Source organism: Periplaneta americana, chromosome 3, assembly GCF_040183065.1.
Source record: "Periplaneta americana isolate PAMFEO1 chromosome 3, P.americana_PAMFEO1_priV1, whole genome shotgun sequence".
Lineage (NCBI taxonomy): Eukaryota > Metazoa > Arthropoda > Insecta > Blattodea > Blattidae > Periplaneta > Periplaneta americana.
The window spans coordinates 21,296,882-21,319,219 of record NC_091119.1 but is presented as its reverse complement, the minus strand read 5'-3'; the positions used below and the strand labels follow the sequence as shown (position 1 = coordinate 21,319,219).

At 35.3% G+C, this 22,338-nt stretch overlaps 2 protein-coding genes across 7 annotated transcripts in view; both read left to right on the top strand.

Annotated features, from left to right (window-relative positions):
• LOC138695829 (cytochrome P450 9e2-like) overlaps positions 1-22,338 on the top strand; it is a 449,657-nt gene that overhangs the window by 111,365 nt on the left and 315,954 nt on the right. The gene's annotated exons all lie outside the window — the stretch shown is intronic.
• LOC138695820 (cytochrome P450 9e2-like) overlaps positions 3,538-22,338 on the top strand; it is a 58,235-nt gene continuing 39,434 nt past the window's right edge. For 4 of the 6 annotated variants that reach the window (XR_011331196.1, XM_069820070.1, XM_069820066.1 and 1 more), the window contains exons 1-6: positions 3,538-3,601; positions 10,750-11,175; positions 12,718-12,879; positions 15,560-15,759; positions 19,509-19,692; positions 21,889-22,110. Coding sequence is in view for 5 of the 6 variants with exons in the window: in XM_069820070.1 (XP_069676171.1) it covers positions 10,782-11,175; positions 12,718-12,879; positions 15,560-15,759; positions 19,509-19,692; positions 21,889-22,110 (1,162 nt within the window). In the remaining variant the exon portion in view is untranslated. Of the gene's footprint in view, positions 3,602-3,637; positions 3,792-10,749; positions 11,176-12,717; positions 12,880-15,559; positions 15,760-19,508; positions 19,693-21,888; positions 22,111-22,338 lie in introns of those variants that run through there. The other 2 variants (XM_069820069.1, XM_069820068.1) reach the window with 2 other exon arrangements.

Below are 22,338 nucleotides of genomic sequence, written 5' to 3'. Positions count from 1 at the left end.
TGAGAATAGGACAAAAAATTGCTTCTGCGGCCAGTGTTACCAATTCAACGGTTTTTCCCTCCAGCTGTAGTGTACTCGTATTTTATACTATGTTTAGTGAGAAAAATTGTTATCATATTTGTAATACAGATGTAGGGATTTACCCCTCATAGCTGCAAAATATTCCCTTCTTAGATTGATATTAAATTTATTTAGCGACTTCTGCACTGAGTCTACGTAGACTAAACATCAATAAGTCTTCTATTGCTCCCAACACTAAAGGTCGACAATTGAGGGAGATCTTGCGGAACAAAAGTTTTGAATCATGGTGTAAATTACCTCATAACGGCAAAGGTGTTATCCTGCATTCTGAGCGCCCCAAGGCAAATTCCTGGATGTCATCAGAAGCAAATTTATCAATTTCAGAATACATTAATGCAATTAAAATGTCCAGCAATATATCTGCGGTTAAATCTGTGCCCGGCAGAAGTTTCAACACCCGGCTGCAACGAGACGGAAACTCTTGGTCACGTGTTGTGGTTCTGTCGAAAAACGGAGCTGCTGCGCAACAATCGACACCATAAGGCCAGAACCGGTATTGCTGATGTCCTCAAGCGTCGTGGATGGGAGGTACACGAGGAGATCCACTGCGTTTCATCCTTAGATTCGAACAGAAGAGCAGCCTTCCACAGGACTCAATCTAAGGGATTAGTTCTTGATCCTACAATCCGGTTTGAGAGGGATGCCCTGCAGGCACAACACGTTGATGAGGAGAAGAAATCCATTTATGAGTCCTGCATCCCTTATCTAAGTGAGAAATATAACCTTCCCACTAGTCAGTGGAGTGTTTCTGGTCTTTTGTTTGGTGCACGTGGCACACTTCCTAAATTCACATGTGATATTTTAAAAGCACCCGGACTCCGATTTTTTGAAATTCAAAAACTTTTGTTGGATATTCTTAAGGATTCAATCCAAAAATTACATTACCATTTATATTTTGGTCATTGATGATTCAGTTGAGTTTGCAGTTCCCTGAATTTTTTTCTAAACAATTCCTGTCTTTCTAAATTATTCTGTAGTGCTTTTATTCTGGATCTTTATGGTCACCCTCATTGAGGGCAGATTATTTTCTTTAAATATATATAATATATAGCGAATTTTCAAGAATTATGTTGTTATCGCTGCCATAATGTAGAATAGATGAAACCATTTCAAGGAGACATTGTTAAATTTATATGCACCGCGTACTAAAAACAACAATAAAATGTGTCATACGCTTTTTTATTTTAGATCTGTATTAAAAACAATTAATGTTGGGGTTTCGTAACAAGCTCTTTTTTAAGGGTGATGGGTTGTTAACCCTTCGCCCAACCCCCAGGCTGGAGTACCACCACTTATCGGCAGTCCGTGACTATATTCTTATTGAATTTGGTATTCTCAAAAAACAAAGTCGATTAATTAAAATGTGTCTGAAGGAAAAGTACAAGAGTCCGTATAGGCCAGTTTCTGTCTCACGATTTTCCAATTCACTGCGGGCAAAAGCAAGGAGATGCACTATTACCTTTACCGTTTAACTTTGATCTGGAATATACCATTAGGAAAGTTCAGTAAACAAGAGGGTTTGGAATTGAACGGGTTACATCAGCTTCTTGTCTATGCGGATGACGTGAATATGTTAGGACAAAATCCACAATCAATAAGGGAAAACACGGGAAATTTTACTTGAAGCAAGTAAGGAGATAGGTTTGGAAGTAAATAAAAAAAGCAAAGTATACGATTATGTCTCGTGACCAGAACATAGTACGAAATAGAAATATAAAAACTAGAAATTTATCTTTTGAAAAGGTGGAGAAATTCAAATACCTGGGAGCAACAACCTACAGAAAACTTTTGAGCCTTTACAAATGTTAAATCATATTTCATTTCTGACAAAACATTAAGGGTCGGCTTTTAAACCGCGATCGAGGTGTGAATCCTTATGCGATTTCTAAAACGAAGTCGAGACGCGGCTTGAGAAGAAACCGAGGTTCGTGCGTTGTATATATGGCAACGCAGCTAAGAATCGATTTTTATTCCTCGCTGTTGTTTATACTCGCTTTGATATCTTTGGTCACGTTCTTTTGTTCTAAGTTAAGGTATTGTTATATTTAGGGAATATACGTGCGTTTAAAATACTAGCATTACTTAGTATTTAATAGGGAACGGATTTGTAGGTACCAGAATGATATTACCCAAATAATAGCACAAGTCGAGCGTTTATGTTGTAGTTTATCGTTTGTTCATAACTACTACCAACATTAACAACCTGAAAACCCGGTTCTAAGGAATTAATAACCTAAATATTAACTGGATTAAAATTTCAATTGAAACTAAAATGTAGTATGGTTCTGTTTTCACATATAATAGGCTAGTACTATGTGGAAAGCATACAACTTAAAATAAGAAAACAAAATCACGTTTGCTTCATATTCTTGCAGGCCCACAACATTTTCGAGTATTAAATGAAATGTCCAAAACTACTGTAAAGACTAAGAATTAAGATATATCGTCCTATAGGCATAAAGGTATAATTAATGTAAAATATTATATCTTACTTCCCTAAAAGCAACAAGAATGTATAAAAAAATTGTCAACCCGTCGCCTCTTGCATTTCGTTGCAAATTATTATTATTATTATTATTATTATTATTATTATTATTATTATTATTATTATTAATATTATTATTATTATTATTATTATTATTATTTAGCATTCTTGCTAAATTTTGCGTTGATTCCTTCGAAAATCGTAATATTCGCCAGAAATTATCGTCGTTATATAGTTACAAAGGATTATTCCTGTCTCTCATCACTCTAATCCGGGGATTTAATACTCGTAGACACAAATTTTCCTTCGATAATCATCCAGTTGATCTACTACCTCCATCTTATATACATGAAGCCGTAGTTTTAAACCTACCCCAGCCGTGGTCTCTGCTTCAGACCATGGTTTCGAGCCGGACTCAGAAAAATGAAAGAGATCTCGTTTTATAAATCCAAACGCGGTTTAAAGCCATGGTCGTGGTCTAGACCTCGTTTTAGAAATCGACCCCAAGACTTGCATGAAATACGGGATTAAATAATTTAGAATAAATAACAACACTTAGTTATAAGATTTGTTTCATTAAAATTGTCAGGTGTCTATTTTTTCCAGGCTGTCATGTCCCTACAAAATACTTTTGAGCGCTACTGCATACCTTCTCTTCATATGCACTGCGGAGAGATTTAGGATTTAACCCAGGCATATTACTACACAATTTAGTGATTGTAAGTTGTGCACCGCCATGGCTCCTAGTCCCGAGGTAGAAATTTTGCATGAAAATTTCTGACCTCACCGGGGATCGAACCCGGCTAGTCTGGAGCCCAGAAACGCTACCACAGAGCTAACTGGGCGGACTGGTTTTATGTATATAACATAACAGAATTTTCTAAATGTGGAGGATATAATTATAGCGGGTTTGTAAGTCCAATCTGGCGGATAGGGCAATGTGAGTGTTGGCAACCTTGGTGTAACGTATGTGTAAACAGACAGTTGGTAGAGGCGGTCTCCGCCAGATGCAGTGAAGGTCGCAGCTCCTCCTAAGTGAGTAACGTATTGTTTTTTTAAGTCTTTGTAAGTGTGCACGTTTTGTCAAAACGAACGTCTGGATTTCTTCGCAACAATTTTCAGTTTTGCTAACAGTATTTCTTGCTCTTTTATCATAGCAAAAAGAAAATTAATATCTTTTCAAAAAATAAGTTTACACGAGGATTATAAAATAATCTCCAAAAATGTATGTAAAAGTGGAAAATATATCATTATGTAAGTGACAAAGTAATATAGGTAGGCCTACCTGTGGGGATATTAATTATTAACGTTACGGTCCACAAAATGTGTGAAGAGAAAATTATCTATTGTATGGGTCTAAGACACGCCTCTATTTCCTACCACCCGAACTGATAACATCCGCAGTACAATCATAATGAAAACATTGCGTCACGTCTCCGTGGTAACGAGAAAGTCTACGCGTGACGTCACATTCTTAGTCATTCATAACATGGCCAACATTGAACACGTATATATAAATGCACGTTTAACATTAATTTAATGTAGCAATTCCTTTGTTTTTTAAAACTTTGAACAAAGACCTTTGAATATTTATTTATATTAGGCGATTGTCACGATGGCCATGACTAGACCGAGATAACCACGTGACCACGATTCGCGCCGTAGCCTTTCTCGTTAGCCACGATTCATCGCTACATTACAGTGGACGTACAAGTTCGATCTTCTGCCACCGTGTCGCTATAAATGGGAAGGATCATTGCTCTCACTGTTACTTTCTTTATTTCTGTCTTCTCCAACACTTAAGACGAAACTGTGTAACATGTAGGAAAGAATGCGATCTGTTTCCTAGTCTCATTGGTATATGATTACTTATTATTTCTACTTCTGAATGAATTTTATTGTTTCCCTAATTTCATCTTTATTGAAAGATCTGTAGGTACTATTAATATAATCACTGTTCTTCAGTTAGTTCCCAAACAAAAAAATCAACAGCATGAGTAGGCTCACAATGTTCAAATATCAACAACGGAGATGAGGTAGTTTTTATTGCCTATAACGCCACCTATAATCGATCATGACCCGTGGCTCCATCTACGTTAAAATATAAATACCGATCATGAATTTCAGTGATTAGCAGAGTAGTGGCAGTGGAAGTACAGGACAGCCATATTGCACTTAATGATGTATTTCATTACTATGCTCAGTGAAAAAGGGGAAAAAACTCTTAGTGGCCAATGATAACAAGTTTGGTTTTCAGGAAACATTATCTGGTGGTGTGAAAGATATACTTTTGTTAAAATAGGATGTAAGTGATTCTTGAAACTTTCTGATCCAGATAATCATAACGAAATGCAACGTCGAACATAACATTTTGTGATACTGCAACTCTAAATAAAATTATTAACTTATTCGACGCAGCGTGTCCGCCAAGCGAAAAACATTTTTAACCTACCTACTACCATATATAGTAGTTGACAGTCCTAAGTCTGTATAAATTGTGAAGGGAAATGTTTTCTGGCTTGGTCTAGCGCGGGAACCAATTGCAGTACACAGATTAAATCAACCTGGAACCCCAGATCAAATATATGAGATTGCTCATTCCTATGTTAAAATCGGCAGCACTTTGAAGAGAACAACTGCCAGGCTCGCCACCCGTCCGCCGTAAACGAACACGAGATGGCAGCACAGTCGCTAATGAAATTCAAATGGGAGTTATAACGTGACTCCTTATGTAACAAGTAGATGGCAGCATAGTAAACCTGACAACAGTTGTTACCGTCAAAGCCTGTAACGCAGAACAATCTGGGTATGTATATGACCTAGGCTGGAATCAACTCTAGTATAGCTCTAGGATAAGCTGGGAACCAATTCCAGTACGCCCAATATAATACACTGGTGCTGTGTTCGGACCACTCGAAGCAACGACATATTCTTGCAATGCCGCTCATCACCCGGACAGTCTTAAGCTCTGCTTATAAAGCGATAAAACATTTTACAGCAATGTTTAACAGTAATAGATTCTGGTCACGTAACAGAGATTATAACTTTTTTCACGTCCATCATTAGATATTTTCAACCAATAAGCATCGTATTATTAGGTAAACTGAAATGGATACACAATGTCTATACAGTATTTCAGAAAATTCTTGAATATGAAATATCTGAGATAAGGACACAGCAATACTGATGTTGTCTGATACCATAATAACTACCTCACATGAAGTAAAAAAAGTTCATTGCCTTGAGTGTGAAGAACAGATAATTGCAGACAAAATGCAGTTCTTCATTAGAGCCCAAAAGGAAGCAAGACGACAATGGAATCAATTCGGAGATATTCAAGCAAAAACAATTTGCTATTATTATTAACGAGCAATAAGCAGAACAAGATCGCATAGTAATGTACAAACAATTCGAAACAAAACTGGCTTTCACCGCGAGGTGAAGTGAATTTCGGTCTTTCACTGAAAGAATGCTAGAAAAATCTAAGTAAAATCATTATTCGTCTATGCAAAATAATATAGATAATATGAAAGTGTACAAATCACTAAACAAAACAGAATTTCTAGCCGATAGTTTCTTTCTAAGATTCAGCCCATATATACACCCTACAAAAGATAATTATTTCACTATGTACATAACTCAACAAGTAAAAGAAACGCGTAACTGAACCTTGCACGAAGATCAAAATCTCACGTAGATTCTAATCAAATTAAAATGATAATTCAGTAGATCTACTTACCGAAGCACGTGGTCCTGATTCAGTTTTTACCGAGGCGTTCGAGACTCCCTAGACATGCAATCACATCTGAAATATATAATTTGCCTATATTGTTACCAATTCACTGTAGTTTGAAAAACAGCTTATATTTTAGTCATATAAGTTAGTCTAAACTAAGTTTCCAGTTTCAAATGACTTTCAACTTTGACAAAATTTTAGATTCTGCAAAAATAAAAAACATCAATTCTTTCGTAAAGAAATGGGAGTTATATAACAAGAAGAAACAAGAAACAAAAAAGTTAAATATGACCACTACCGTTTTGTTCAATAAGAAATAGTCGTTCTTATATGTTATAAACGGCATTAATAAGCATTTTCCTAGGAATATTTTAGCCCTTAAATTGACAAAATATCCTATAGGATACAACAGGTTAATAGGCTATATGCTATAATTTTAATAGAACAATAGAAAAAAAATTGGTAGGAAAATTAAAATTCCACAATACTATAATATTGCACAACATATAAAATATGTACATTGCGATAGTTGTTTTCTTTACAGTCCGACAAGGTTTAATAAACTAGTGTGAGAAATGAAGTTTTGCTAATTTAAGGATTAAATGACATCAGATATCGATTGTTTCAGTTCCTCACGAGTAGGTCTATACTAAAAAAATACCCTTTATTTGAGGTAACCCTTTAACCAGTTGACAGCCGGATTTATGTCTGGTGACCTAGAAGGCCAAATGTTCGGAAAATGTCTACCAACTACACGATCACCAAATATGTTGCTGTTTGTATTCTTAACCTCAATTGTTTACACAATCGTGACACAGTTACCATAGCAACGAAATGGATATCGAAAAAAACCCTAAGCCCTCTAAATCATAATGGAATCTGTATGGAACCAAACTGTTAATATGTAGAGAAACACAACCATTTCAAACTGGGAACTTATCTATACTAAACATAAATCTGTAGCCAAAATTTTTCTGGTAATTTTTTATTTTCCAAAAATAATTGGTCCTAACATATATAATTAATCGCCCTCAAACCGAAAATCGCTTTTTTGAAATTTTTGTTTGTATGTCTGTCTGTCAGGATGTTTGTTACCTTTTCACGCGATAATGGCTGAACCGATTTATATGAAAATTGGAATATAAATTAAGTTCGTTGTAACTTAGAATTTAGGCTATATGACATTCAAAACATTTTATTTAAAAGGGGGATTATAAGGGGGCTTAAATTAAATAAATCGAAATATCTCCCTTATTATTAATTTTCATGAAAAATATTACATAACAAAAGTTTCTTTAAAAATAATTTCCGATAAGTTTTATTCTACGCAAAATTTTGATAGGACTGATATTTAATGATATAAATGAGTTTCAAAATTACAATAACAACGCCATATAATGCGGTGCAATGAAATAAAAAACAAATGGCTTCATCTATAAGGGGCCTTGGCCAACAACAATCGAAAGCTCTTAAACATAGCCTACAGAGAATGTTTCTGTGTTTTATGAAGTAATACCGGAAGCTAAGTTAACCGATTTGTATAATTAATTATTAATTCACCATTGGAAAGTGTAGTTTCTCTAGATGGACATAATGCTATAATGTTATTACAGTAACTTCTGAGTGAATCGAGGACAGGTAAGATTAAAATAGCTTCTTATGCACAGAAAACGTGATAGGCTATTCTGTTCATTCGTTTCCTGTATTTTCTAAAATAATTTTTATGACCAAATGAGTGGTCTCCGGATCAAAATGATCGCATTTTAATTTTTTAAATACAATTTAAATTAAGTAACATAACAAACGATTTATCCTTCTACCACGAGTGTTCCCTGGATCAAATGTCCTATTTTAATTATGTAATTACTTTATATTTATTTCTAACGGGTGCAGCGGAGCGCACGGGTACGGCTAGTTTAAAATAATCTTGTCCACAATTCTGGTAAAGAATCAACAAATCACAATAGCTACAGGGCAATAAGTTTCTTGAACTTCCTAGGTAAAATTTCTGAAACCTAATATTAAATCGCCTCAATCAGAACTTGAACTCATCTGAAAAACAACTCTCAAACAATTTGAGTTGTAAGAGTCTTCATTCTACCACAGATGGATTATATATATATATATATATATATATATATATATATATATATATATATATATATATATATACGTTTTTATTCTACGTTACACTTAATGGTGCAGTCATACAAGACGGCCATATAACTATAAATTACCGATAAATTAATTTAATTTTCCTGACATCTATGTATATCTCTCTTACCCAACTACATTTAAAATCGTAAATTTCATATTTTCTAACAAAAACTTCTCAACAATCTACGTACTGAAATAATAATAATAATAATAATAATAATAATAATAATAATAGTAATAATAATAGTAGTAATAATATCAATAATAATGGTATAGTATTAACAATAACAATGTCTTGTCCATTTACCGCATCTCATCTTAAAGTTGCAAGGTGTTTCCTAAACGGTTCAATAATTTATGAAATGATATCTTTTCCTCTTGGACTCCTTGCATATCATGTTAGTAATTAGGATTATTACGATCTAATATTATAATGTATTTTGTCTGACAACATGAAATTCATTGCTTTGTCTAAACAGTTTACGATTCATGAGACCTAACCTAAAATATATTTAGTCTGATCACGTGAAATGATTTGTAAGAATTCCGAAAACATAATACCGCTCTGAAATAAATATTACAAACACTTTCTTCCTTCGAGTAATCCCTACCATGCCATTGCCTCTTTTGGATATTTTAATAAGAATCTAAACATCGAAGGAATTAATTAAAATATGAAATATGTTTCTGTCCATGTTTCATACCAAGTACGTCTATGAGCCATTTCTTATTTAATTATATTTAACTGAATATATCTGAATATAGAGTTATTGGAATCACAACGAAACAGAACTGAACTGTGTATTGATATTAATATTAATACCGGTATTATTAATTAATTATTAATTCACAAGCTTAGTTACTTGCATTTTCAATGTTTCCTTTACTTACTTACTTACTGGCTTTTAAGGAACCCGGAGGTTCATTGCCGCCCTCACATAAGCCCGCCATTGGTCCCTATCCTGAGAAAAATTAATCCATTCTCTATCATCATATCCCACCTCCCTCAAATCCATTTCAATATTTTTGGTCGTGCCAGAGAATCAGTCCCATTCCGAGGCTTATTTGAAGGATTCGTAACAAGCTTTTTTTTTACGGTGAAGGGTTGTTAGCCCTTCGTCCAACCCCCAAGCTGGAGGACCACCCCTCATCGACTGTCCGCGACTGCTTATTCAATATATTCGCAGCTACCCTCCATATCTGGAGGCCGTCTCCTCTATCCGCAACCTGAGGATGCGCCATGCTGTGTTGATAGGAACCCACAATACATGGATGTTTCTTTTACTGCAAACCAAAATTATTGCTGTCAACATAACGGAACAACTGGATAACACGCACGGTAGAGCAATGTCGGTAGTCGACGTTACTCGCTGGCCACTAGTCACCGGGCCGTACCGAGCCGTGTCAAACAAAAGACAATCGAAATGGTGGTAGTAAAATTCGCGACTATATTCTTAAATAAATCACTCCATTAGTCAAGTGTAAGGTTTATGCAGTACAACGACGATGTTTTGAATGCACTAAAAGAAAATACATATGTAGTAAGATGTTAAAGTAGGTTATGACAACGAAATAAAGGGAAAAGAAAGGTGTGTTTCACGGAATATCATTTAAATAACGGAAAGTAAATTTCCGGTCAATATTCGCCAAAGCGTTAAGTACCGCTTATTCACCGCTTTAATTATATTATTATTTATCAATATTACGAAACAAAAACTGTCATAAAGGCCATGACCGACTAGAAACATCGATACCGAAGAGATAAACCCATTCGGCCGTGATTAAACAAAAAATGCGAGAGAGAGTTTAGTTCGAGATAAAATGGACACACAATTTTGATGACCATACTGTTAGTAACTGGAGATCGCTTGTAAGATCTGTCTTAATCTTCTATGTAGAAATGTCGTCCAAGCAAATTGTGGTCCAGGGAAAAATCATTGAAATAGATGATAGTAACAGTGGTGCTATCTCTCAGTAATGTTCAGTACGAAGGAGATAGAGAGAAAAAGAAACAAATTTCTCCTTTTAACGACACCACAGATCAAAATTATGTTCTTATGTTGGCAACATAAATTAACATTAAATTTGATAACCGTAATGGCACTGTTCAAAGCTACCGTGCTAATTCTCCAGTTTAGCAGAAATGTCAACCCTAGAACTAGAAAATCACTATAATTCACTAGTATAGGCCGATGTAGCAATGGGAAAAAAATGGTTAGGTTTCACCCTTAGGGCATGACGTAAACTAATCTGGACTATACATTGTTTCCTCTTTGAATTTATTTTCCAGAATAATCACAGAGTGGGCCAACCGCAGCCAAGATGGCTCTTTGGGACTGGACATGGTCTTTCTCGGACTGGATCCTTCTTCTGTTGGGCCTAGGACTGGCACTGTACTACTGGGGCATGAGTTCGTACACCCGCTACACCAAGCAGAATCTCCCCTTCAGCCAGCCTCTTCCGTTCATCGGAAACATGTGGCGTGCAGTGTACAAACAATTGTGTTTTCAGTACAATATTCTAGACGTATACAATAAATTCAAGCATCATCCTTTCAGCATCTTGTTCATATTCCGACATCCTGTGATTATTGTGAATGACCTTGAACTCATCAAGGCGGTAACAGTGAAGGATTGCGATTACTTCATAGATCACAGAACTACTGCGTTCGAGTATGGCGAGCCGTTGTGGAGGAAAGGTCTCTTTAATCTGAAAGGCAAGTCAATTCAACCCTCACTTTCAGGAACTTCACATGTCCATTTGAGTACATTTTCAGGAGACACAAAAATCTTATTAGGCATTTCCTTACTGCGTAGAGTAGGTTTAATTTTTACTTAATAGAAAATTTTCTATCTTCTTAACTTTTACAATAAGCTGTCTAGCCTTTATTAATCAGTTAATCTTTTAGTACTTGATTTTTATTGTATTTGTAAATATAATATTAATTGTAATTATAATTATAATTGTATTCTTAATATTGTAGTTGTAATCCCTGGTAGAGGGGAAGAGAAGACCTGATGGCCTTTTCTTTACCAGGTTAAATAAATAAATAAATAAATAAATAAATAAATAAATAAATAAATAAATAAATAAATAAATAAATAAATAAGATAGGTAGGTAGATAGATAGATAGATAGATAGATAGATAGATAGATAGATAGATAGATAGATAGATAGATAGATAGATAGATAGATAGATAGATAGATAGATAGATAGATAGATAGATAGATATAGATAGATAGAGATAGATAGAGATAGATAGATATAGATAGATATATAGATATAGATAGATATATAGATATAGATAGATAGATAGATAGATAGATAGATAGATAGATAGATAGATAGATAGATAGATAGATAGATAGATAGATAGATAGATAGATAGATAGATAGATAGATAGATAGATAGATAGATAGATAGATAGATAGATAGATAGATAGATAGATAGATAGATAGATAGATAGATAGATAGATAGATAGATAGATAGATAGATAGATAGATAGATAGATAGATAGATAGATAGATAGATAGATAGATAGATAGATAGATAGATAGATAGATAGATAGATAGATAGATAGATAGATAGATAGATAGATAGATAGATAGATAGATAGATAGATAGATAGATAGATAGATAGATAGATAGATAGATAGATAGATAGATAGATAGATAGATAGATAGATAGATAGATAGATAGATAGATAGATAGATAGATAGATAGATAGATAGATAGATAGATAGATAGATAGATAGATAGATAGATAGATAGATAGATAGATAGATAGATAGATAGATAGATAGATAGATAGATAGATAGATAGATAGATAGATAGATAGATAGATAGATAGATAGATAGATAGATAGATAGATAGATAGATAGATAGATAGATAGATAGATAGATAGATAGATAGATAGATAGATAGATAGATAGATAGATAGATAGATAGATGCGAATGAATACGGAAAGTTTACCAAGGTTGGCATATGATTGGACCTCATCAAGAAGAAGAAAAAGATGAAGACCTATGACAACATGGAAAAAGGGCATTCTGGAAGCTATGGAAAGAAGGCCATTTTTAAAAGAACCTGAACTTGGTGAATGAGGTTATCAACTTTACGCATGAAATTCATTCTTGTATTCTGATCTCTACACGTTACTATTTCATGACTTTGTATTAGTTACTGCGTTTAAGAATAACCAAATACAAATAGGATATTTTGCATTACTATTTCTTTTTTTCGTACAGGCCAAACTTGGAAAGACATGAGATCAACCCTGACTCCCGCCTTCACTTCCAGCAAGATGAAGAATATGTTCGTGCTGATCTCAGAGTGCTGTCAACAGTTTGTAGATTTCTTAGACCAGTGTTATCAGACATCACCCACAGAGGACTCGTTTATCACGAAAGGTATGTATGGTCGTCGTTCTGGCAGAAATCACTAAGTCCAAAATTGTTGTTTTGAGTTACAGCGATTTTAAAGTTTAATCAAATTTTAAAAATCTGTTTTGTCATAATTTAACCTATTTTTTCTTCTGATTACATCTCCTAGTTAATTTTATCGGCATAAATGTGAAGTTCTTGTCATGTAGGTAAGCATTATTCCTTAAAATATCTAAAATAATGGACTTCGCCAATTTTGGACTTAGTGACTTCTGCCTGAACGACGACGGTATCATTTCCATCATATGTCAAGAACTAGACAAGAGGCTGTTTTTCAACATATTGCATTTAAGATTGCTAATACTTCGTTGTGTTCCCGCGCCGTGGCGTCGTGGTCAAAGGCATCCTGCCTAGGACTCGCGTTACGGAATGCGCGCTGGTTCGAGTCCTCATGGGAGAAGAAATTTTCTCATGAAATTTCGGCCAGTGTATGGGACCGGTGCCCACCCAGCATCATGATGCACTTGGGGAGCTACGATAGGTAGCGAAATCCGGTTGCGAATACCAGCTACAACGACTGGGGGGATCATCGTGCTAACCACACGATACCTCCATTCTGGTTGGATGATCGTCCACTTCTGCTTCGGCATGTGAGCGTGAGGCCAGCAGCCGGCTGGTAGATCTAGGCCCTTCACGGGCTATAGCGCCACGGATTATTATTATTAATACTTCGTTGTGAATTCTTCACCTGACATAATTAGGAACATTAAATCCAGACGTTTCAGATGGGCAGGGCATGTAGCACGTATGGGCAAATCCAGAAATGCGTATAGAGTGTTAGTTTGGAGGCCGGAGGGAAAAAGATATTTGGGAGACGTAGATGGGAAGATAATATTAAAATGGATTTGAGGGAGGTGGGGTATGATGATAGAGACTGGACTAATCTTGCTCAGGATAGGGACCAATGACGGGTTTATGTGAGGAGGGCGGCAATGAACCTCCGGGTTCCTTAAAAGCAAGTAAGTAAGTAAGTAATACTTTGTTGTAGCAGTAGTGGCGGTAGCAATCAGATGAAATTACTTGTATTCGATAAATATTGGAGAAAAAATGGGAGTGTAAGGGTACAGTACATCAGTTATTCATATCTTTCAAGTATAAGGAAAATATTTGGGGCTAAGAGAGATGAAGTTACAGGAGAATGGAGAAAGTTACGCAATGCAGAACTGCACGCATTGTATTCTTCACCTAACATAATTAGGAACATTAAATCCAGACGTTTGAGATGGGCAGGGCATGTAACATGTATGGACGAATCCAGAAATGCATATAGAGTGTTAGTTGGGAGGCCGGAGGGAAAGAGACCTTTGGAGAGCCGAGACGTAGAAAAAAAATGTTATGTTTTATTTAACGACGCTCGCAACTGCAGAGGTTATATCAGCGTCGCCGGATGTGCCGGAATTTTGTCCCGCAGGAGTTCTTTTACATGCCAGTAAATCTGCTGTGACATGAGCCTGTCGCATTTAAGCACACTTAAATTCCATCGACCTGGCCCGGGATCGAACCCGCAACCTTGGGCATAGAAGGTCAGCGCTATACCAACTCGCCAACCAGGTCGATCCGAGACGTAGATGGGAAGATAATATTAAAATGGATTTGAGGGAGGTGGGATATGATGGTAGAGACTGGATTAATCTTGCTCAGAATAGGGACCAATGGCGGGCTTATGTGAGGGCGGCAATGAACCTCCGGGTTCCTTAAAAGCCAGTAACTAAGTATTATTGCCTAGCTGACAGACTGGCTTCGAGTAGATCCGCCTCTTATCCCTTCTTATTCTAATAACGTCATTTGCAGTTTCAAATAGACAATACAGTATCGGTATCTACTAGAAATTTTAGTCTTATGTTGGAATGGAACAACTGGATAATACCCACGGCAGGGCAATTTCGATAGTCGACGTTACTCGTTGGCCACTAGTCACCAGGCCGTACCGAGCCGTGCCAAACAAAACACAATCGAAATGGTGGTAGTAAAATTCGCGACTATATTCTTAAATAATTCACTTCATTAGTCAAGTGCTTAACATTTAATAAAAAAAGAAATATAGCAAAACTGTTTTGTCTCGAGACTCTCATCTAAGTCACGTAATAAGTCACGTAATATACTTCAATATATTTGCGCAAATATATATTGTAGCTAACAGTGGTGCTATCTCTCAGTAATGTTCAGAACGAAGGAGGTAGAGAGAGAAAAGAAACAAATTTCTCCCTCCAACGACGCCACACACCAACGTCGTGTTCTTATGTTGGCAAGATTGTGTATTTACTTAAATTTGGTGCTAAACGTAACGGCACGGTTCAAAGATACCGTGGGAATTCTCCAGTTTAGCGGTTGGAATCAAGTGAGAGATCAATATAATATAGTTACTCATTTATTTCAAATATTCCTACCCTCATTCACTATATCATTTGATTCCATCTTTTTTTCTCTCTTTTTTCCGTCACGTGCTGTCTTATCCCTTTTGTGTTCTTATTTATTATACTTTTTCTTTCTTTCTCTTATTTTATTATTCGGCTTTCCGAATCGTTCTATTTAACATGTTTAACATTCTCAATCTATATATAATATTCTCTCAATTTCTATCCACTGCTGTAGCTATATTTTCTGTCTTCAAATGTCTCATATCTGTTATTAATTTTTTTCGTCGAAGCAGATGGCAACTTACTGATCCTCGAGCTCAAGGACTTCTACACAAGATACTCGAATGACGTCATCGCTACGACAGCGTTTGGGGTTGAAGTGGACTCTCTAAAGCAGCCCAAGAACGAATTCTTCCTGATGGGGCAGAGTGCAACCAACTTTGGGGCTCTCAAATTATTCACGTTCATGTTATTTCCGAGGCTAATGGAGGTCAGTTACGTGATATGATTTTATGTGTATTTTCGTATATGTATTCGTATTTCAGGTGTTTTTCATTTCATATATTTAATTAATATATTAAGGTGTGAAAGATGTCACACTCCCTTTACTCCAAGCATCACTACTTCCAAAAATTAAGCAAAAAAAAAAAAGAGCATTCCGAACTTCACATTGACACATTCAACTGTTTTCTTACAGACGTGGACAAATTATTAACAAAATTGACGATTTTAATGATAATTCTTTTTACAAAATTTGACTTTTCAATTTAGACTACAGTTGACAATTTTGCATATTTCTATCATTACAATAGATAGAAATATGCAAAAATGTCGACTGTAGTTTAATTGAAGAGTCAAATTTTGTAAACATATATAATAAAAATCTTATTATTTTGCTAATAATTTGTAAATATGCAAAAGTGTCAACTACAGTTTAAATTGAAGAGTCAAATTCTGTAAACATATATAATAAAAATCTTCATATTTTTCTAATAATTTGTAAATATGCAAAAGTGTCAACTGCAGTTTAAATTGAAGAGTCAAATTTTGTAAAAATATAAATTTGCTAATAATTTGGAAATATCCAAAATGTAAACTGTATTCCAAATTGAAGAGTCAAATTTTGTAAAAATATATAATAAAAATCTTCAGTTTTGCTAATAATTTGTAAATATGCAAAAATATCAAATGTAGTCCAAATTGAAGAGTCAAATTTTGTAAAAAAATATACAATACAAATCTTCAATTTTGCTAATAATTTCGAAATACGCAAAAATGTCAACTGTAGTCTAAGCTGAAGAATCATATTTTGTAAAAATATGTAATAAAAATCTTCAATTTTGTTTATAATTTGTCCACGTCTGTATACTTTTGTATTGCATTTCTTACATATTCGCTTCTCTTTCTTTCACCTGCAATTATTTATGTTAAGTTTAAATCTACAGAGTGAGCGGAAAGTAACTTCTTATTAGAAATTGCTAATAACTTTCTTAATAATTTGTCTATCGTAATTAAACAAGTTCTGTTGTGGAGTGTGAAATGATATAAATCATCTGTAATTAAAATTAAAACTCCACGTGTGCACCGGCATTTTCCATCAGTCTAATCTCTTGACTAATCTCGACTGACTTCAACAGGAACTGTTAAGACACGCCAGTGAGGACACGGCGATCATCCAAAGTTCTTGGGTTCGTGCGGTAAACCTCTTCCTTTGCCCACACCCGCAGGAAGAAGACACATGAAGTGAGGTGTGGACCCCGTGCTGGCCACTCATACGGACCACCACGACCCAACCAACGTCCTGGAAAATTTTGATTACGTCAGGCACGGACGTCGAATGCAAAATTAGGGTGGGCAGCATCTATCATGAAAATGACGCCATTGATGTCATCCCAGGAGGAGATATGCCTAACTTAATTTTCCAGCACTGTACCGTTCTTCGTTCATGGTGTTACGAAGAATGAACTGACCCACAAACGTTGATTGCTATGCCATACAACACTGTAACCTTAGGACGTTTTTGCGACTTCTCAATCGTGACTCTCGGATCGTGAACGTCTAGTAGTGACAGTTTTAAACCCTCTCATATGAAAGCGGCTTCGTCGCTCCAAATAATGATGGTGAACAACTGGAGCCAGTCTTCGTACTAAACAAGTATGTACTCAAAATACTCTATGCGATGGTCACAATCTTCCGCCGATAGATCTTGATAGTAATGCGGCTTCTACGGACGAAAATTTAATTCGTTTTTCAAAACATTTCGGATTGCGTAGCGGGTAAGACCATTTCACGAGAGAAGCGTTAGTTTAATCAAAAGTGCATGCGTGTGCGTGTTACATATTGATTTTGTGTAAAATAACTCATAGTGAGAGGACATTGAGAATCATTATTTTGCAGAATTGAAAGAGAAACTGTTTTAGTTGGACGTACGAAACAATATGTGCTTACAAAGTTATGAGTTCGACACTACATTTACATATTAAAATAGCGGATGGTGGAAGACAAAATAGAAATTTTCAATTTTCATGGTATAAGAAATATCCTTGGCTAACAGGTGCTCTGAATAAATAAGTTATATTGTTTTATCTGTATTCTGTTTCGGGGTGAAAATGAATATCATCTTCTTGTGGGGTCTGTGTCACAAAAGATATTTTGATAAAAAAAAAACGAGAAAAATCTGCTGTATAAGAAGATATAACGTAAGCAGATTTTTTTCAATTTTAAATGCATGTTGGGTCCGATAAGTATAGTACCAATCAAATAGTGTAAGTTCTTACAGTCAATTACTTAACAATATTACATACATTGAACCTTTATATTATTACATGAAGTAGTATTTAAAAGTTATGACAAATGTTTTCATCAATAATTTGGCACCTTCAGGTCACATTAAAAGAACATAGTAACATAAAATGAACACTTGAGATATTCCAGTCAAACAGAATCGTTAAAAATTAAAACTGATATAATAGGCAATCTGAGCAATACGCCATTAAAATACATGTAGCAGGAAGATGATACCATGAAATCGTGGGATAGGCTGATAACATTGTATTAACTGATAAGTGTACACAACGAAGAAAGAAGACATAACAATCTTCAAGTTTATGCGGGTGCAGTTCCCAAAATGATGAAAATATGCTGCAGTATATAGGTCGCTGCTGTTTATGGACATACGGAGTTAAAGCCCTGTAAAGTATAAAAGGGTAATTTATTAAATAGAAAATTAAGAAAAGGTATAAATTTTGAAGTCGTGGTTAACGATATTTACAAGATGGTTGAGGAGAAGTTGACTCGAGTCCATTGATGCAGCAACACGACTGAGCTTTACAGTGGAATGTAGAAAATAAAGAAAACTGTGTACCAGGCAAACCTAGTGGATAAACCGGAATTATTTCTGTAGAATTTTGAAAAGCGGGTTATTTAAATTAGGATATTGTTCATTAAGTAAATGGGTATTATTATTATTATTATTATTATTATTATTATTATTATTATTATTATTAGAGTAGGTGGCTACGTAAAACTCCTCTGCGGCATTCATGTACTTATAATTACTGACAGTTTTTAAAACTTGGAGGGTGTCATCTATACCTGTAAGTTCATGGTTGTGATTGATTAGGTGTGTTGCAAATTTCGACTTTTTTCTATTATATTATTTTGAAATCGGAAACATGTTCTCTATAGCGTGTGCGGAAATTTCTCTTGGTTTGTCCTACATATGTACTAGGGCTGTTTTTGCAATGCAATAAATAAATTCCACTATTAACAAATGTATTACGATTTTTTAAGTTATTTGGAATGATGTTATTGAGTTTATTATTCGTCCTAAAGGCCAGTTGATTTTTTTATTTTTTGAAGAAATTAACTAATTTATACGAAACGTTGCCAAAAAATGTCATAGGTTTCCAGTTAGTGATCTTATCTTTCTTCACACGTCTTAATAAAGTAGTGTTTGTTTTAGTTTCCGATTTAAGTTTATTTTTACGTTACTTATCAAATTAGTAATAATTCTTGTATTGAAGCCGTTAATTTGCGCTAAATGTAAGATGTACTTGTATTCTGTTTGATAGTTCTTTTTATTTAACGGAATATTAAGTAGACGGTCAATTAAGAAACGGAAATTGCTAATTTTATGTGTGAAAGGATGATTAGAGTCAAACTGGATTTTTTCAGCCTATCCAGTATTTACACCTTAGCTTCGTCACTGACGGTCGTTTCATGTTTTCTCTATTACAGATGTTAGGATACAGTCTCGTTCCTGGAAAGATTGCGGATTTCTTCCGGTCCTTGGTGAAGGACACGATATCGACCAGGGAGCGGGAAGGAATCGTCAGGCCGGATATGCTGCAGTTACTAATGCAGGCCAAGAAGGGAACTCTCCAGGACGACAACTGCACGGAACAGAAGAATTCCAAGACACGTGAGCTTCAGACGAGAATCAAGCGCAGAATTTTTTAAATTTAATTTCTTTATACAACCTTATAAAGTTTATTGACTTTAAGGTTATCTATGTTGGCTTCTTAAAAGATGATCTTCATAGGCCTTCAGACTTTTGTTAAGCAACGCATACATTCAATTCAAATCATAAACTTCACGGGTAAAGCTCTGGGCTTGTTCCATTCCAGAACAGGAAGAAACAATGGTGCCTGGTCTGAGGGTCTGCAAACATTGTACGAGCACAGTCGGGTTCTCTTTCACAAGTCTAACGGAATAATAAAAGTATAAGACAAACTGGGCTAATTTCGCAGCATCTCATAGCCTATTGTGGAGTTGTCCGTGTTCGTTTGAGCTTACAAAAAATACGGATAAATGCCAGGACCTGTCGGAGATGTTTCATGCAGGAAGGTCCCATTGCAATGCATTCTGGAGAAAGTTACACAACTATCTGCTTTAGTAGGTGTGTGTTTGCTGAGATAGAGTGAGTAAATTTGCAGTGTTGTGTTTCTGGACAGTATATCGTCGAGATATTCAGAACTGTAAGTATCAAACTGTGATTAATGAATTCTCCACATTCTTGTGATTAATTTGAACCCTTGCTTGTTGTTTTATCTAATATAGTTTGTTCGTAATATGCTTTTGCCGGTACTCAATTTCTTAACTAGTTTCCACTAATTGATTGCCGGCAGAGCAGATTGAGTGGCACGCAGATTCCAACTTCCTTTAAGAAGCGTTATGAACTAAGTATGCGCCAGCCAGAAAATCTGTCCTACCATAGAGCAGCAGCCTCAACTCGCTCGAATTTGAACGACTTTTATAATGTGCTAGGGAGTGTGTATGAGAAGGCAGAACTGAGTACCAAGCCTAATCTCATTTGGAATTTAGATGAAACAGGGTTTTCATTGGTTACGAAACCTAACAAAATTGTGTCCCTGAAAGGAGCAAAGTCTGTCTACCTTCAAACAATGGCAGAGAAAGGAGAAACAACAATTTTCTTGCCAGCGGATTCGGATTAGGCCTAAATAGTTGTCATAATGTTCTTTTCTATCTTTGGCATAATGTTTAATGCAGATATGTGTTAGATAAATTTATTAATTTACAATTAATATGCAAGCCTTTTTCTCTTATTAACGTTAATAACTGAAGCCCAGTTCTTCTATATATATTACCTAGTTTGTTAATGTGTGTTCAGTTCATGTGTGTAAATATGTACTGATGTTTAGATTACATTAAAACATGTTTTGAGCTAAGAAGAATTTTCTTGAAAAATGCACAAGTATTACTGCGAAATTACCCGAGTTACAAGAGTTCCTGAAACGCACACATATGATCTCATGTTTTAGATGGAGCTATTTTCCCTGTTGAGATACATCTACGCTCTTACTAATAAACCGTGTATAGTTTATATACGAGACTTATGCAGCGTTGAGACAGAAAACGTTACTAATAAACCGTGAATAAGCTATGGACGTATAAACAGGCTGTAACTATACAATGGGAATTGCTTTGCAGTAGTTATATATACGAAACCCCTTGTTTAAGCGTTGTATACAGAGAAAAAAATGGCCGCTCCTCTAACAGCTGTTCGTATCGACTGTCATTTTATGATGATGGTTGCCTTGTAACCACAGAAGAACACACCAAAGAGCACAGAATAAGTAGAATAATATTGCTGTAGCTTGTACTCTTTGGCCAAAATATAGTGTGGTAATCGATTAGAGCTAGTTGTACTATCGATATTTCACACTCCACAGTAGAGCACTCTACCGGATGTAATAGAGAACCTCAGATATTCTATTACCTTTCGTAACGAAGTAATGACGAAACTATGACGTAGCTGTGTAACAGTCATACTGTTATACACGACGTATGAAGTGATTATTAGTAAGGAATTTACACACGACGTATAAACGAGCTACTCATTGTATAAGTATAAGACAGTTAAACGTCTGTATATAGAGTTTTTATTAGTAAGACCGTTAAAAAATAAAATTTTATATCAACCAATACAATTATGTCTAGTGATTAACTGCTGCATGAAGGAAATTTTTACAAGCATTTTTGGGTGTAACTATAGACAGAAAACCTTAATACTGCGAAATTAGCCGACTTTACCTTACTTAAGATGCTTAAACGAATTTTCTCTCTCTTGCTTATGACAGACACGTTTTCATTACAGAACTGGATGACGAGGACATTGCAGCTCAGGCTGTCGTGTTTTTCATGGCTGGATTCGACACAACATCAACGCTTTTGTGCTTTTTAACTCATCTACTGGCTGTACATCCGGATGTACAGGCTCGACTGCAGAAAGAGATCGACGACACTCTCAAAGAAGGATGTGGGAAGTTAACATACGAGGCACTCTTCGGAATGAAGTATCTCGACATGGTCGTATCCGGTAAGTTGAAATGACCGCTGCTTCCGTCTATTTCGGTCCAGATACCACTTTTATTGTTCAATATTGTTGTATCACAAACTGGAAAAAAAACTAACTTATTACTATTTCATATAGAGTGACTGACTTAAAATTTTGAACCTCCCGAGTATTAAATTTTCTCTCTTCCCTTTTTGAGACTATTTAAAATTATTTTATTATACTTAGAACTGTAATGCTCAAATGGTAAAA